This window comes from Nematostella vectensis, chromosome 1 (assembly GCF_932526225.1).
Source record: "Nematostella vectensis chromosome 1, jaNemVect1.1, whole genome shotgun sequence".
NCBI classification, from domain to species: domain Eukaryota; kingdom Metazoa; phylum Cnidaria; class Anthozoa; order Actiniaria; family Edwardsiidae; genus Nematostella; species Nematostella vectensis.
In genome coordinates this window covers 21011819-21028819 of record NC_064034.1, presented here as the reverse complement: position 1 = coordinate 21028819, position 17001 = coordinate 21011819, and the positions used below count along the sequence as shown (strand labels likewise).

Sequence of the window (17001 nt, the reverse complement as noted above, 5' to 3'; positions counted from 1 at the left end):
TGGCAGTATTTTAATTACGAGGTTCGATCGGGCTGTAGTTGTTATACTTGTCATCTTAGGGCTTTAGGATGAGGTAACAGTCTCGAAACACTAAAAGTCCTGTAAGACAAAGACGCCTTTTCAAGTCAAAATGCTTACTTAGAAACTTTACTCCGTTCTTCAGCGAAAAAAAGCCGAGCGCAGTGAGACAGTTATTGGTCAAGTGGGTGAGGGCATTTAGAAAGTGGGTGAGGGCATTGCCTAAAGGGGTTCGCCTAAAGGTCATATCGACCACTACAGAGAGAATACACATAAAAAATATATAACGTTATTTTTAACGTCCAGCTTTAACTGAGTCAATGAATATTACTAATAACAAAAAATATTACTTAGAAGGACGAAAGAAAGCCATTTTTACCTGTTCTACAGATTCAAGCACCTACCATTCCGAAGTAGCCTTTATCTCCCTTGTCAAGCTGAAAGATTGGCATTACAGAACAGCGATTAATTTCCGAGAGGAAGATATTGCAAGCATTAATGACCGTTAGTTTAAATGCGAAATATTGGCACGGTCTGCTAGTATTCTAGAATCAATAAACTATAAAACATCAAAGATCAGTTTCCAAAAAAAAAATAGAAAGCTAACTACAGATTTTCACCACTAGCAGGGACTTTGTATGATACGTTGAGGAGATTAAAGAAGAAAAAAAAACAGACGGGTGCCAACACAACTTTAGTCACTTCAAATCCTCATGTCTAAGCATGTCTCATTGTGCAGTACTTTCGCAGGTACACAAAGCGCAGATAGACTCACCTCGAGCACGTCATCCAACTATGATCACTCGGTCAGGCAATGTTTTCTCTCTCGAGTTTCGGTTTTCGGTTTCGCTCAGCAAGCGCTGCACCAGCTGTCTGAGCACGACACGACTTTCAGGTAACGTGCGCTCTGGGCGCTAGTCATTAATCACTTAAGGTTACTATGGAAACATCAGAGCGGTATCATGCCATGACGTCACAAGAGAATGTTTCACGACGGGCCCTGAGACTAGAAAGACTAAAGGTTGTACAAATCAGAACGTATTATGAGATTTTAATTTAATCGACTCAAGAAAAAAAAATTGGTAGGCGCTTGTGTTTTTTTGATCGTTTGGGTCAAATTTTGGGGCTCACCTAAGCTTCGTGAGTCTTCTAACTTAAAGGGGGCTAGGTTTTTATAAGCGGTCCCAATAATGTAATTAAAAACAGCAACAACAACACCAATACGCTTACAAGACAATCACTACTTAACAAACTTAAACATGACACTAAAAAAAACTACAAAACCCAATGTGACATTATGTCAAGCTAATGTTGTGGAGAACACGTTATTTTCTTTCATCGCAGATACCGGCCTTCTCCCTTCTTTATTGAATCGCGACATTTTCTCGGAATCTTATATCGTCAGGTGCGCCGTGAAAAATGGTCTTTTAGAAACCGTGTGTGGTCAAATTAAATCCGTAGATATAAGCAAAGTTGATAAAACGAATATTATTATACGTTTGTTATGAAAGGCGGTACAAGACTATCAAACGTCGTCAGTAGAACAAAAGGAATGGGCGGCAAGTAAGCAAATATCAATAGAAACAGATAAAACGACAATATCTAAAAACATCCAAGTCATTTTAATAACATATAATATTTTCAACAGCATTAATGAAAATCATACTTTTATCAAAATTTACCAAATTCACTTCTTTAATCATAAATGAATGGCTTGGGTTTAATTTTATTTTCGGCTGAGACGCAAAATATTAGCATTTCAAAACTGTTTTGACTAAGGTTAAAAATTGAAATCGGAATCACCTTAATCAAAAGCCTCGAAGCTGGCGGCAATAGTCTAATAAATAAATTTGATAAAAACGTCGCCATTAATAAATGAATCGTCTACGACATTCATTATTAAGTCATTCTTTTCGGCGACCCAGTACCCTATGTTAAGCGGCCGTGACACCACAGGAAGCGAAATAGTCAGAATTCTATATTCTATTACGGGCAATAAGAATAAATATTTGTTTTTAAATCAAGATTTTCAGTCAGTCATATGTTCTCCCCTAAAAAACGAACATCATTTACTGTAAAAAGCCTCGGGGGTGATATGATGCAGTGGACAATTGAACTGATGATATTCTCTGTGTAACCCTACACTGCAACTCCTAATAAAATTACAGTAAAATAATTTTATAAAAATATATCGGTTTTACGACTTCCTGTAAAAAGATATTGTTAAAAATCGTTTGAAATGACGTTACTGGGCGATACAAATGATACTTGGACCTATTTTTTCCCGGATGGCAGAATATGCCAATTAACTGGCCCCTTATATAAAATCATCTAAAATGGATCTGTGGGGTTTTTTGCTGATCGACCCAGTGTCTAGATCTACCGAGTCCACGAGACCACAGGGAGCCCAACCGACGTCCTTGTCTCGTGCATCCGGGATAAACTCGTCCAGAATCGAAGAGCACTGAAAGTGAGCCCGCAAAGGTCGCTCTAACGGTTTTAGTGACTGTGATGGTATTTCAGCGGTATCTCGAACTTCATACTGTGTTGGGTCAGCGGTTACAGGCAATTCATCAACCATGGCGGTATTTAAACAAGTAGGCTTTACCCCCTCATGCCGAAATTCTTTCTCGGAGTTTTCGAGATTACAGGAGTAGCGTTCGGATTCACGTTCCGGCGACAATGAATCGTCGTCGTCGTACAGAGGTTTTTTTGTGTGTGTTTTCTTTGCTTTGGCTTTTAGAGTTGTACCCCTCGCGCGTTTAACGCCAGCACGAGTATCTTCACCTTCCCTACTACTACCCCCTCGGGTCGCACGTGCCCCAGTGCCAGCCCGCGGGGCTTGTTTTGCGGAGCGTTTGGTTCTCACAGTGCCTTGAACTTTACCCACATGTTTAGGCTCGAACGTATTCCTAGAAAAAAATTAGGAATAATTAGTAAACCAAGAAGCCCTCAAGGGTTCTCTGAAAACATGTTTGGGCTCCACCATATTCCTAGAAAAAAATTGGCAATACTTAGTAACCCAACAAGCTCTCAAGGGTTCTCAGAAAACATGTTTGAGCTCGACCGTATTCCTAGAAAAAAATTGGCAATACTTAGTAACCCAACAAGCTCTCAAGGGTTCTCAGAAAACATGTTTTGGCTTGACCATATTCCAGGAAAAAATTGGCAATACTTAGTAACCCAACAAGCCCCAAACTCAAGGGTTCTCAGAAAACATGTTTGGGCTCGACCATATTCCTAGAAAAAATTGGCAATACTTAGTAACCCAACAAGCTCTCAAGGGTTCTCAGAAAACATATTTGGGCTCGACCGTATTCCTAGAAAAAAAGTGGGAATACTTAGTAACCCAACAAGCTCTCAAGGGTTCTCAGAAAACATGTTTACAGAACTCGCTGGAGGAGCGAAACCAAGGCCAATACATCCAGTCAACGTAGGAATACGTGCTTTATTCAACACTAACAAGACATTAGACTTCATTTCGGAGTCAGATTATCCTATGGCCCGCGCTTGTACGAACCCTATTCAAATAAAAGAACAAAATAATAGCACAAACCTTGAAGGTTCACCGTGCTCGGCTACTTTTCCTGCAAGTTTGTCCAGTATTCCAAGGTGGGTCTTACTTCTTTGGGTAGTCTCCACCGCCACGTCATCACTCTCGTCACTGGAGCTCTGCAAAAGACACGGTAATGTGTTGAGATCTCTGTGATATAGTGAGGTATACAGGTAATAAGTGAGATATACAGGAAATAAGCGAGATTTACAGGAAATAAGTGAGATATACAGTGAATAAGCGATATATATAGTGAATAAGCGAGATATACAGGCAATAAGTGAGATATACAGCGAATAAGTGAGATATAGAGTAAATAAGTGAAATATACAGTGAATAAGCGAGATATACAGCGAATAGGTGAAATATACAGTGAATAAGTGGGATATACAGTGAATAAGTGAAATATACAGGGAATAAGCGAGATATATATAGGGAATAAGTGAGAATACAATACACCAAAAACTGGAATTCGACTCTGGTTCCCTTCTGGTTCACGAACACGACTATTTGGGCTTTTTGTATTTATGGGAATAAGTGAGATATACAGGGAATAAGTGAGATATACAGGAAATAAGTGAGATATACAGGAAATAAGCGAGATAAAAGGAATAGAAGGGACTAGGTAGTGTATATACATTTTTTTCTATCCAGTATTCTATTCAACTCCTTATAATTGTCTACATTTGAGAGCACAACAGTCTATTTGGAAGAAACAGAAATATCTGCTTTCAAAGTCTGATTTTATATATAAAATGTGAATATATAGTGTTGGTTTGAGAAAAATACAAACTACATAGGTTTCCCTACAGGTCTGTTTCGTGGTTGCCCACTCATCAGGGGATTTGTCCCCTGATGAGTGGGCAACCACGAAACAGACCTGTAGGGAAACCTATGTAGTTTGTATTTTTCTCAAACCAACACTATACACCGCTCTACTTTCGAGTATTGAGCACTTTCTATGAAAGCCTTCAACCATCATTTTAAAATGTGAATATATAAATATTAGATAAGAAAATTAAAAATATCACAGTCGTTAGCCGATGGTAACGGCGACGTTTTTGTCCGTATTTAATGTGTACCTCTATCGTAGCGAAGCAGTTAGCGGGCTGCTGGGAGTACTGTTTAAGTTAAAAGACGTCACGTATAGCCCTTCTAGACATGTGAGACTCCTCCCGGGTGGAGCGCACTACTGTACGGTTTGCGTGGGTATACGCAACCCCACACTTTACTGTCGAGGTAAAACAAAGTTGAGAATAGACATCCCCAGTCCAGTATTGAAGTATCATGTACCCCATCCCCAGTTCAGTATTGATGTGTCATGTACCCCATCCCCAGTTCAGTATTGAAGTGTCATGTACCCCATCCCCAGTTCAGTATTGAAGTGTCATGTACCCCATCCCCAGTTCGGTATTGAAGTGTCATGTACCCCATCCCCAGTTCAGTATTGAAGTGTCATGTACCCCATCCCCAGTTCGGTATTGAGGTATCATGTACCCCATCCCTAGTCCAGTATTGAAGTGTCATGTACCCCATCCCCAGTTCGGTATTGAAGTGTCATGTACCCCATCCCCAGTTCAGTATTGAAGTGTCATGTACCCCATCCCCAGTTCGGTATTGAAGTGTCATGTACCCCATCCCCAGTTCGGTATTGAAGTGTCATGTACCCCATCCCCAGTTCGGTATTGAAGTGTCATGTACCCCATCCCCAGTTCGGTATTGAAGTGCCATGTACCCCATCCCCAGTTCGGTATTGATGTGTCATGTACCCCATCCCCAGTTCAGTATTGAAGTGTCATGTACCCCATCCCCAGTTCAGTATTGAGGTGTCATGTACCCCATCCCCAGTTCGGTATTGAAGTGTCATGTACCCCATCCCCAGTTCAGTATTGAAGTGTCATGTACCCCATCCCCAGTTCGGTATTGAAGTGTCATGTACCCCATCCCCAGTTCGGTATTGAAGTGTCATGTACCCCATCCCCAGTTCAGTATTGAAGTGCCATGTACCCCATCCCCAGTTCAGTATTGAAGTGTCATGTACCCCATCCCCAGTTCAGTATTGAAGTGTCATGTACCCCATCCCTAGTCCAGTATTGAAGTGTCATGTACCCCATCCCCAGTTCAGTATTGAAGTGTCATGTACCCCATCCCCAGTTCAGTACTGAAGTGTCATGTACCCCATCCCCAGTTCAGTATTGAAGTGTCATGTACCCCATCCCCAGTCCAGTATTGAAGTGTCATGTACCCCATCCCCAGTTCAGTATTGAAGTGTCATGTACCCCATCCCCAGTCCAGTATTGAAGTGTCATGTACCCCATCCCCAGTTCGGTATTGAAGTGTCATGTACTCCATCCCCAGTTCAGTATTGAAGTGCCATGTACCTCATCCCCAGTTCGGTATTGAAGTGTCATGTACCCCATCCCCAGTCCAGTATTGATGTGTCATGTACTCCATCCGCAGTTCAGTATTGAAGTGTCATGTACCCCATCCCCAGTTCAGTATTGAAGTGTCATGTACCCCATCCCCAGTTCAGTATTGAAGTGTCATGTACCCCATCCCCAGTGCAGAATTGAAGTGTCATGTACCCCATCCCCAGTTCAGTATTGAAGTGTCATGTACCCCATCCCCAGTTCAGTATTGAAGTGTCATGTACCCATCCCCAGTTCGGTATTGAAGTGTCATGTACCCCATCCCCAGTTCAGTATTGAAGTGTCATGTACCCCATCCCCAGTTCAGTATTGAAGTGTCATGTACCCCATCTCCAGTCCAGTATTGAAGTGTCATGTACCCCATCCCCAGTTCGGTATTGAAGTGTCATGTACCCCATCTCCAGTCCAGTATTGAAGTGTCATGTACCCCATCCCCAGTTCAGTATTGAAGTGTCATGTACCCCATCCCCAGTTCAGTATTGAAGTGTCATGTACCCCATCCCCAGTTCAGTATTGAAGTGTCATGTACCCCATCCCCAGTTCAGTATTGAAGTGTCATGTACCCCATCCCCAGTTCAGTATTGAAGTGTCATGTACCCCATCCCCAGTTCAGTATTGAAGTGTCATGTACCCCATCCCCAGTTCGGTATTGAAGTGTCATGTACTCCATCCCCAGTTCAGTATTGAAGTGTCATGTACCCCATCCCCAGTCCAGTATTGAAGTGTCATGTACCTCATCCCCAGTTCGGTATTGACGTGTCATGTACCCCATCCCCAGTTCAGTATTGAAGTGTCATGTACCCCATCCCCAGTTTGGTATTGAAGTGTCATGTACCCCATCCCCAGTTCAGTATTGAAGTGTCATGTACCCCATCCCCAGTTCAGTATTGAAGTGTCATGTACCCCATCTCCAGTCCAGTATTGAAGTGTCATGTACCCCATCTCCAGTCCAGTATTGAAGTGTCATGTACCCCATCCCCAGTTCAGTATTGAAGTGTCATGTACCCCATCCCCAGTTCAGTATTGAAGTGTCATGTACCCCATCCCCAGTTCAGTATTGAAGTGTCATGTACCCCATCCCCAGTTCAGTATTGAAGTGTCATGTACCCCATCCCCAGTTCAGTATTGAAGTGTCATGTACCCCATCTCCAGTCCAGTATTGATGTGTCATGTACTCCATCCGCAGTTCAGTATTGAAGTGTCATGTACCCCATCCCCAGTTCGGTATTGAAGTGTCATGTACCCCATCTCCAGTCCAGTATTGAAGTGTCATGTACCCCATCCCCAGTTCAGTATTGAAGTGTCATGTACCCCATCCCCAGTTCGGTATTGAAGTGTCATGTACCCCATCCCCAGTTCGGTATTGAGGTATCATGTACCCCATCCCCAGTCCAGTATTGAAGTGTCATGTACCTCATCCCCAGTTCGGTATTGACGTGTCATGTACCCCATCCCCAGTTCAGTATTGAAGTGTCATGTACCCCATCCCCAGTTTGGTATTGAAGTGTCATGTACCCCATCCCCAGTTCAGTATTGAAGTGTCATGTACCCCATCCCCAGTTCAGTATTGAAGTGTCATGTACCCCATCTCCAGTCCAGTATTGAAGTGTCATGTACCCCATCCCCAGTTCAGTATTGAAGTGTCATGTACCCCATCCCCAGTTCAGTATTGAAGTGTCATGTACCCCATCCCCAGTTCAGTATTGAAGTGTCATGTACCCCATCCCCAGTTCAGTATTGAAGTGTCATGTACCCCATCCCCAGTTCAGTATTGAAGTGTCATGTACCCCATCCCCAGTTCAGTATTGAAGTGTCATGTACCCCATCTCCAGTCCAGTATTGATGTGTCATGTACTCCATCCGCAGTTCAGTATTGAAGTGTCATGTACCCCATCCCTAGTTCAGTATTGAAGTGTCATGTACTCCATCCCCAGTTCAGTATTGAAGTGCCATGTACCCCATCCCCAGTTCGGTATTGAAGTGTCATGTACCCCATCCCCAGTCCAGTATTGATGTGTCATGTACTCCATCCGCAGTTCAGTATTGAAGTGTCATGTACCCCATCCCCAGTTCAGTATTGAAGTGTCATGTACCCCATCCCCAGTTCAGTATTGAAGTGTCATGTACCCCATCCCCAGTGCAGAATTGAAGTGTCATGTACCCCATCCCCAGTTCAGTATTGAAGTGTCATGTACCCCATCCCCAGTTCAGTATTGAAGTGTCATGTACCCCATCCCCAGTTCAGTATTGAAGTGTCATGTACCCCATCTCCAGTCCAGTATTGAAGTGTCATGTACCCCATTCCCAGTTCAGTATTGAAGTGTCATGTACCCCATCCCCAGTTCAGTATTGAAGTGTCATGTACCCCATCCCCAGTTCAGTATTGAAGTGTCATGTACCCCATCCCCAGTTCAGTATTCAAGGGTCATGTACCCCATCTCCAGTGCAGAATTGAAGTGTCATGTACCCCATCCCCAGTTCAGTATTGAAGTGTCATGTGCCCCATCTCCAGTGCAGAATTGAAGTGTCATGTACCCCATCCCCAGTCCAGTATTGAAGTGTCATGTACCCCATCCCCAGTTCAGTATTGAAGTGTTATGTACCCCATCCCCAGTCCAGTATTGAAGTGTCATGTACCCCATCCCCAGTTCGGTATTGAAGTGTCATGTACTCCATCCCCAGTTCAGTATTGAAGTGTCATGTACCCCATCCCCAGTTCGGTATTGAAGTGTCATGTACTCCATCCCCAGTCCAGTATTGAAGTGTCATGTACCCCATCCCCAGTTCAGTATTGAAGTGTCATGTACCCCATCCCCAGTTCAGTATTGATGTGTCATGTACCCCATCCCCAGTTCGGTATTGAAGTGTCATGTACTCCATCCCCAGTTCAGTATTGAAGTGTCATGTACCCCATCCCCAGTTCGGTATTGAGGTATCATGTACCCCATCCCTAGTCCAGTATTGAAGTGTCATGTACCCCATCCCCAGTTCGGTATTGAAGTATCATGTACCCCATCCCCAGTTCAGTATTGAAGTGTCATGTACCCCATCCCCAGTTCAGTATTGAGGTGTCATGTACCCCATCCCCAGTTCGGTATTGAAGTGTCATGTACCCCATCCCCAGTTCAGTATTGAAGTGTCATGTACCCCATCCCCAGTTCGGTATTGAAGTGTCATGTACCCCATCCCCAGTTCGGTATTGAAGTGTCATGTACCCCATCCCCAGTTCAGTATTGAAGTGTTATGTACCCCATCCCCAGTCCAGTATTGAAGTGTCATGTACCCCATCCCCAGTTCGGTATTGAAGTGTCATGTACTCCATCCCCAGTTCAGTATTGAAGTGTCATGTACCCCATCCCCAGCAATACTGTCCAACACTGTCTCACATTGGCCATTTGGAATGGCCATTTGTCAAGCGCTAGTGGCAAATGGCCAAATGGTAATATAATGCAGTAGGATGTGGCTTTCAGGGGGAGGGATGGTCCTATAAATCAATAACATTACAGTTTTTCTAGCACTGCAAGTATCTGATAGCACGGAGATTAATACATAACAGTCATTTAGCACTGCGAGTATCTGATAGCACGGAGATCAATACATAACAGTCATTTAGCACTGCAAGTATCTGATAGCACGGAGATCAATACATAAAAGTCGTTTAGCACTGCCAGTATCTGATAGCACGGAGATCAATACATAAAAGTCGTTTAGCACTGCAAGTATCTGATAGCACGGAGATCAATACATAAAAGTCGTTTAGCACTGCAAGTATCTGATAGCACGGAGATCAATACATAACAGTCATTTAGCACTGCAAGTATCTGATAGCACGGAGATCAATACATAACAGTCATTTAGCACTGCAAGTATCTGATAGCAGGGAGATCAATACATAAAAGTCGTTTAGCACTGCAAGTATCTGATAGCACGGAGATCAATACATAAAAGTCATTTAGCACTGCAAGTATCTGATAGCACGGAGATCAATACATAAAAGTCATTTAGCACTGCAAGTATCTGGGCTAAGGACAAAGCTATGGCAACCGTTATGAAAAGTAAGAGGGAGGGGTGGTCCACCATACCTAAAGCAGATAGTCAACACTGCAAGTACCATGGCCAAGGGATAGGGCTATGTGGCAAATGGAGGAAATGGTGGATATGGTGAAAAGTAAGAGGGAGGGGTGGTCCACCATACCTAAAGCAGATAGTCAACACTGCAAGCACCATGGCCAAGGGATAGGGCTATGTGGCAAATGGCGGATATGGTGGATATGGTGAAAAGTAAGGGGGAGGGGTGGTCCACCATACATTAAGCAGACACATAGCACTGCAAGTACCATGGCCAAGGCATAGGGCTATGTGGCAAATGGAGGAAATGGTGGATATGGTGAAAAGTAAGAGGGAGGGGTGGTCCACCATACCTAAAGCAGATAGTCAACACTGCAAGCACCATGGCCAAGGGATAGGGCTATGTGGCAAATGGCGGATATGGTGGATATGGTGAAAAGTAAGGGGGAGGGGTGGTTCACCATACCTATAGCAGACAGTCAGCACTGCAAGTACCATGGCCATGGCATTGGGCTATGTGGCAAATGGTGGAAATGGTGAATATGGTGAAAAGTAATGGGGAGGGGTGGACCATCTTACCTATAGCAGACAGACACATAGCACTGCAAGTACCATCCCCAGTGCAGTGTCGTGTGAGACAAGGACCCACACAATGACATCGTTGTACAACAGAACAATATATAAAAACGCGAAACACTCACCCAAAACCCTGTCGACCTTGTCTTTCCTATCAACCACACAATTAGACGTTTGGGGTATGGAGATTTTTCCAGCGTTTCCATGTTTACGCTCGTCGCTCGAGTCTTGGTCGTCAATAGAACATTCATCCACGCATTGTTGTGAAGTCCTTTTTGTTCTATCATGAGTAGAACTAGCATCAACATTGTCATCGACGTCGTCGTTATCATCATCAACATCAAAGTCGCCGTCGTCATATTCATAAGCATCATCATTATCATCAAAATTGTCTTTGTCATCGCCATCGTGACCATTAGTACCCTCGACTTCATCAGCACCACCACCATCATCATCATCCTTGTCAGCATTACGATCATAGTTTTTCTCATCAGATTTCTTGCTATTATCATCACCGCCAGACATAGCCTCTTCACCATCACCACTGCCACCATCACGTCTTCTTTCCTTCCGCTGTCTGGACTGCCTGTCTGTACCAGCTGCACCCTTATGTCCTTTCCTATCTTCACTACCGTCACTGCTGTGGCCAGATCCTACCTCTTCGCCTCCTTTAAACTGTCTATCTCTACCTAAGCTTCCAGATACTTCCTGGAATCGCGATCTGGACAATTCAAGATCACCTCCATGGCCTTGTGGATTATGAAGTTTAGGTTTAACTTTGGTCATAATCCTTTGATTTGCATGGTGGTCATCCTGCATTTCTAAATCTCCACTGACCTCCCTTTGCGATTCCTCTAAGCTACTTTCAGTATCATCTGAACTAGAAATTAGTTTACTTGTCCTAGGTCTGTGATAGACTGTGCTCTGATACACGCCATGATGGCATGGTTCTTTGTCCAAACTGGGACTGCCCGGCTCATCCGAGCTGTCCGATGAAACAAGATCTAAAGGCTTACGCTTCTTCCCTGGGCGTGATTTTGATATAATTTGAGAATCGGAGTCATTTGTCATCATAATATCATAATCATCACTGCTTGGCTGAAGAGTGTGCTGAGCGGTATCTGAGCCGTTGATTGGTTGGTCATCGTCTAAGAATTGCGATGCAATGGTTTCAAGGTCGTAACCATCTTCGGCTCCACCATCAGCCTTAGAACATTTCTCGTCCTCTTCCTGTGAAACCATTTTGCAACGTTAGCTTTATGTCATGTTTTCAGCAGTTTACGAGATCTTTTGAGACGTATGTTTGTTTAAAAAAAAAAATAAAGACGCCAAACGGTTTTAACTACTATTCTCAGCCCTGCTAAGGCGGGATTTTGGCAGCAAGAAAATTCCCCACTTTTTGTCACAATTTAAATGTATCTTTATCACATTTCGCATAACTGTGATCATCATCATCTTAATCATCATCATCACCAATCAAAACCACCATCAATCATCATCATCACCGTCAATTTTAACCATCAGTTATAAGCTTAATAATAATCATCATCATCGTTGTCGTCGTCATCATCATAAATCATCACCAGCATAAATCATCACCACCACGCATCAGTCATTTCATCATCAATCATCATGGTACCCCATACCTTACCTCTGACTCCGCCTTGACAGCCGCGACTATCTGGTATTCGGCCACCCTTAGCCCCGCCTCCACCTTGTCTGTACGCCTGATGATATCCTGCGCCAGGTTGATGCCCTCTGCGCGGTAAGCGAACAGATTCTCGATACCAAATAGCTCTCCTTTGTGATCCTTCTCGCCCTCGACGCCCATGAAGTACCGCCGCTCAGTGGAGCCGGAGATGGCAATATTGGCCATTTGCTGATATTGTAATTGGATATTCAATTATTTTTAAAACAAGCATTCTTATACTTGTCCTCACCATCATTAAAAAGATGATGGCGCTGATGATGGCGGTAATGATGGAGATGATGATAACGGTGATGATCATGACGGTAAGGATTTTTATGCTAATGTTGATGATGATGATGATGAGATATAAAAGGGTTATATTGCACACTCCTATTAGTTTTATAATACCTGTTTGTAAATCTGTCTCAGATACATCATCTCCTCTATGGTTCCCGATGAGATCAGCCGCAAAACCTGAACATCCCGGCGCTGACCAATGCGGTAGGCCCTGATAGGGGAAAAATAGAAGAAGAAAAAAAGTCCCTGTTTAAACCACCAACAAGACGCAGCTTCGATACAAAACACTAAAGCAAATAAAACTGAACATCTCTGCCCTAGCCAGTACGGTAGACCCTGATAAGCCTAAATCAGAGAAAGAACTACCCTGATTGTCAATTGAAAACTCAGAATACCTATACTAACCTAAAAAGATATACAAATATAGATATCTAAACAATCAGCAGGACCATGGCCCCATGAGGCGCGCGGATACACACATAATGAGCTACATGACAATACAACGATGACAAGAAGACACATCAAATCACATAGATTTTTACACTGGCATATTGATGGGAAAAAGAGAGAAAAACGTTAAGTGGAGTAGCAACGGCTGTAAAGATAAAGGCGGTCGTAACAAAATCTATATTCAAGGTGGGAAACATTACACAGTTTGGTTAAGAAAGTTCTGTTACAAGTTCCTTGAAGTCAGAGGGGAGAGCATTGAACTTCAAGGATCATGTAACTACGACTCCTTCGCAACAATCCTTTTTTATCATTTCTTTAAAAAAAAGTTTACCTTTGGGTACTATTTAGAAATAAAAACCCTGTCACTGGAGGTCCCTGCTCTTCAAAATTAATGTCGAAATTTGTTTTATTTAATTGAAAGTTGAGTACCTGTCCTGTGCTTGTAGATCATTGGATGGATTCCACGTGGGGTCAAATATTATCACCACATTAGCACCCGTGAAGTTCAGACCCAGTCCTCCCGCCTTAGTAGACACAAGACAGATGAAGATGTCGCGGTTGCCGTTAAACTCTCTCACTACGCGCATGCGCTGTGCGGGAGACGTCTGACCATCAAGTCGAGAGAACACCAAGCCGCGCCCAATGACGTAATTCTCTAAAATATTGAGCAACTACAAGATAATGGTATACGATGAATTATTTGAATCAGCTTCGTGGGAAAAAAGACTGAATAAAAGCCTTTTTTTCTGTTCTAAGGCGGTGTCCAATTTATAAGGTAAACATTTTCCTATATCCCCCCAACACTGCCCCTGCTTCCACCCCTCCCCTCTAAAGTCGCCTCTACTTTACCTCGGTAGAGTAGGAAAACAACAGGACTTTACACTTGTCTTTTTCGAACATGCGCAGAAGCTTGTCCAGGACCTTCATTTTCCCACAGTATTCCGGGTTTGAGAGGGTCTGGAACGAGTTCTCCGCCAGAGACTGTACAAAATGAGGGTGCCTGGTTAAAACCCCTTCGCAGATCGCTTTCGCCTGGTGACATCAAACAAATAAGGCAGTATGCATTTGCGTGGAGTATTACAAAATGGTCTTATGACATAAAATAGCTGACGGCCTTGTGCCATTTTAAAACCCTGTCGAACAGCAAAACAGCCAGAATCGTAGCCTCGCCCCAGGCGACTTGTGACAGACCTCGGTTGTCAAACAACCCTTGCGATAATCTTTTCCGAAAATCGCGATTTTAACTGTTCGAATTCTAATATCATCATTGGATTGGTATAAGCAAATATTTCAGCGGAGCACCTGCGGAGCCCCATAGTCATAGAAAAGTGGTATAGCTATACGATAAAGTTTCCGTGGTCACGATGGGATACCTGTGGATTTTTCCTGTGTCTGATGTGCCTCGCACTCTGATTGGTCGAAAAATGAATGGCGCCAAAGCGGGGGACGCGTGTAAAGTCACAGGAACATTTTTCGCTTGCTAAAAAAGCTACACAGTTAACTAAAACAACACCAAAAAAAACACAGATACGAACATGCAAAATGGAAAGAATTGCGAAGATTTTTTTTTTAAATTTTGTTTTAATTTGTATTTTCCTGTTATAAACATTCTTTAGTCGGGCTAGAATCATAATTTAGAAATTGCTACTTATTTGGTTTGAAGTCGGCGAGAGACCCAGTGAACAACAACATGGCTCTTCAAAAAGGCAAGTTTCAGAAACTAGACAATAAACAAAGCGCCAAAGAATGCAAGAACGACGGCAGGGTATGACAGAAGACGAAGGGAGAGATGCGAATGAACGACAGCGCCAAAGCCGATTGTGTATGACAGAAGAAGAGAGGAGAAATGCGAATGAAAGGGAACGCCAACAACAACAATCAGAACGCTGGCACGTATAAGTAACAGAAGAGGAGAGGAGAGATGCGAATGAAAGACGGCGCCAAAGCCGATTGTGTATGACAGAAGAGCAAAGAGGGCGAGAAAGGCAGAAAAACAAATAGAGAAAACGGAAGAAGATTGACAATCTTTCCAGCGCTACAAATAGTTCAGGTTAGTTTGGTACTTGATAGAGTGGTTTTCAGAATCCCGTGCAACAACAACAACAAAAAAAGAACAAAGACATTCAGTGTATAAACTAAATAGTATTTCACGGGTTTTTGAAAACCACTCTACTTAAGGATTAGCAATGTTGGATTTTGTGTTTATGTTGGAAAGTACATTCGCTAAAACTAGAAACGATAAATTGAATTCATCAAAGGTGTGGTATGTGGAATGTGCACAGTGATATTTGTCATGATTTTGATCTTAGAGGGGTTTTCATAAACCCTTAAAACAAAGAGTAATTATAACAGTCAAAGTGTAGCAATCAAGCCAAAACAAAAGAGAACAAAGACATTTCACGGGCTTATGAAAACCTGTCTTTCATATATTCATTCAGATTACTACTTTTAGTCTTTGCTACTCAGTCCTTTAAATTCCTGTCTTCGCACACTTCACCCATCGTGGTCATTTTTTTTAAACTTAAAAGTAATTATTTTATCTGTTAATTTGGATAACTTTCTTAACCAATTAATCTTTTGGGTAGATATGTTAAGTGGAACCTAACTTATAGGTGTTCAGTTGTTTTTGATTGTCTTTTATTAAATGAAAAAGCCAGATTATTTTAGAGGACTATTTACAATCTTACAATTTGAAATAACCGAGACAATTTACAGTAGTACACTGATTTATGAGAATAAAATTTAACTGTTTTATTCCTTATGTATTGTGCTGCATCCTACTCTTTTTCTATTCACAGGATTTAGCTGAAGAAACACTCAAGCTAGAGAAGATAACAACTTAACCAGTCAAGAATGTTTAGAATCAGGTAAGAAAAATATCCAAATTGATACCAAATTATGACGAGTTTTATCAAAATGGACCACATCTTTTTTTGCACATGATGCTGACATAAAATTGTACTTTGTGAGGTGTTTTGATTTTTGTAGCTGATTTCTCACATGAGATATTATAATAAGCAATGAAATTTCACAGTCTCTGTTAGGGTGTAAACTCTTACCAAATCTATCTCTCAATGGTAAGACTTGCTGTTAACCACGCCCTCAGTGATATCATCCCTTAGGGTGAAATTTGATTTTGCTGTTGACCATCCCCATCTGTTTTTTAGCTAAGCCCTCCCACAGTAAATAAATTAAATTTGTGAAAATATAATGTATAAATATCATCTCCTCCATAGAATGTTCTTAACATTTTACAGGGCTGCTTATTTGTTTACTAATCCATTTTATAATATTTGTATTATTTAGAAAAAAAAAAACAGCCAAGCTGGAAAAGAAGGAGAAGGAGGAGACACATTAATAACGTCACCTACTATCGCTAATTGCAGTCATTTTATCAGTTAAGGCATATGTCCCTAGGATTTACACTATTGTAAGAATTTTAAAAAAATGGATTTAGAAGACTATACATTTCTGTTGGTTTAATGCCCATTTTTAAAAAAAATCTGTTATGTAATAATAATTGTAATATCTGTTATATGATGATAATTGGTTTGTTAATGTCTTTTTTTCCAAATAAGTTATTTCGTGTAACAGTTGTGTATTTTTGGAAAATGACGTCTCAGCTTTCATTTTTTTTTAATCTAGCCAGTTTATTTTTCAATTTTGTAGCAACCTACACATCAACAACAGAAAGAATTCATTCAATTTTGGTATCAGATTACATTTAATCGATAGCTACAATGTTACCCTGAAGTGGGGGGGGGGGGGGGTTGGGGGTTCTCCACCTTTATTTACTATAGGGCATGCCACCAAAAAGAAAAGAATGATTTACATTCTTTGCTCTAAAACGGATATATTTAGAGCAGTCTGTCATAACAGAGTGTTTATTTCTAGTCTATCAGTGCTGAACAGGATCTTTT

General features: G+C 42.0%; 1 protein-coding gene and 1 long non-coding RNA gene across 3 annotated transcripts in view; one reads left to right on the top strand and one right to left on the bottom strand.

The window, feature by feature from the left end:
* Positions 1-1621: 1621 nt before the first annotated feature.
* Positions 1622-17001, bottom strand: part of LOC5518229 (DNA excision repair protein ERCC-6-like 2) — a 36750-nt gene continuing 21370 nt past the window's right edge. Inside the window, exons 16-23 of one of the 2 annotated variants that reach the window (XM_032362858.2) lie at positions 13931-14113; positions 13511-13752; positions 12743-12842; positions 12296-12523; positions 10770-11874; positions 4654-4802; positions 3575-3690; positions 1622-2930 (exon numbers count right to left, since the gene is read on the bottom strand). In XM_032362858.2, the coding sequence (XP_032218749.2) occupies positions 4702-4802; positions 10770-11874; positions 12296-12523; positions 12743-12842; positions 13511-13752; positions 13931-14113 (1959 nt within the window). In that variant the 3' untranslated portion in view covers positions 1622-2930; positions 3575-3690; positions 4654-4701. The remainder of the gene's footprint in view (positions 2931-3574; positions 3691-4653; positions 4803-10769; positions 11875-12295; positions 12524-12742; positions 12843-13510; positions 13753-13930; positions 14114-17001) is intronic. The other variant, XM_032362859.2, reaches the window with a different exon arrangement.
* Positions 14619-15948, top strand: LOC116601961. Its single transcript, XR_004290228.2, has 2 exons — positions 14619-15131; positions 15880-15948. It is a non-coding gene; the product is annotated as an uncharacterized LOC116601961 (long non-coding RNA).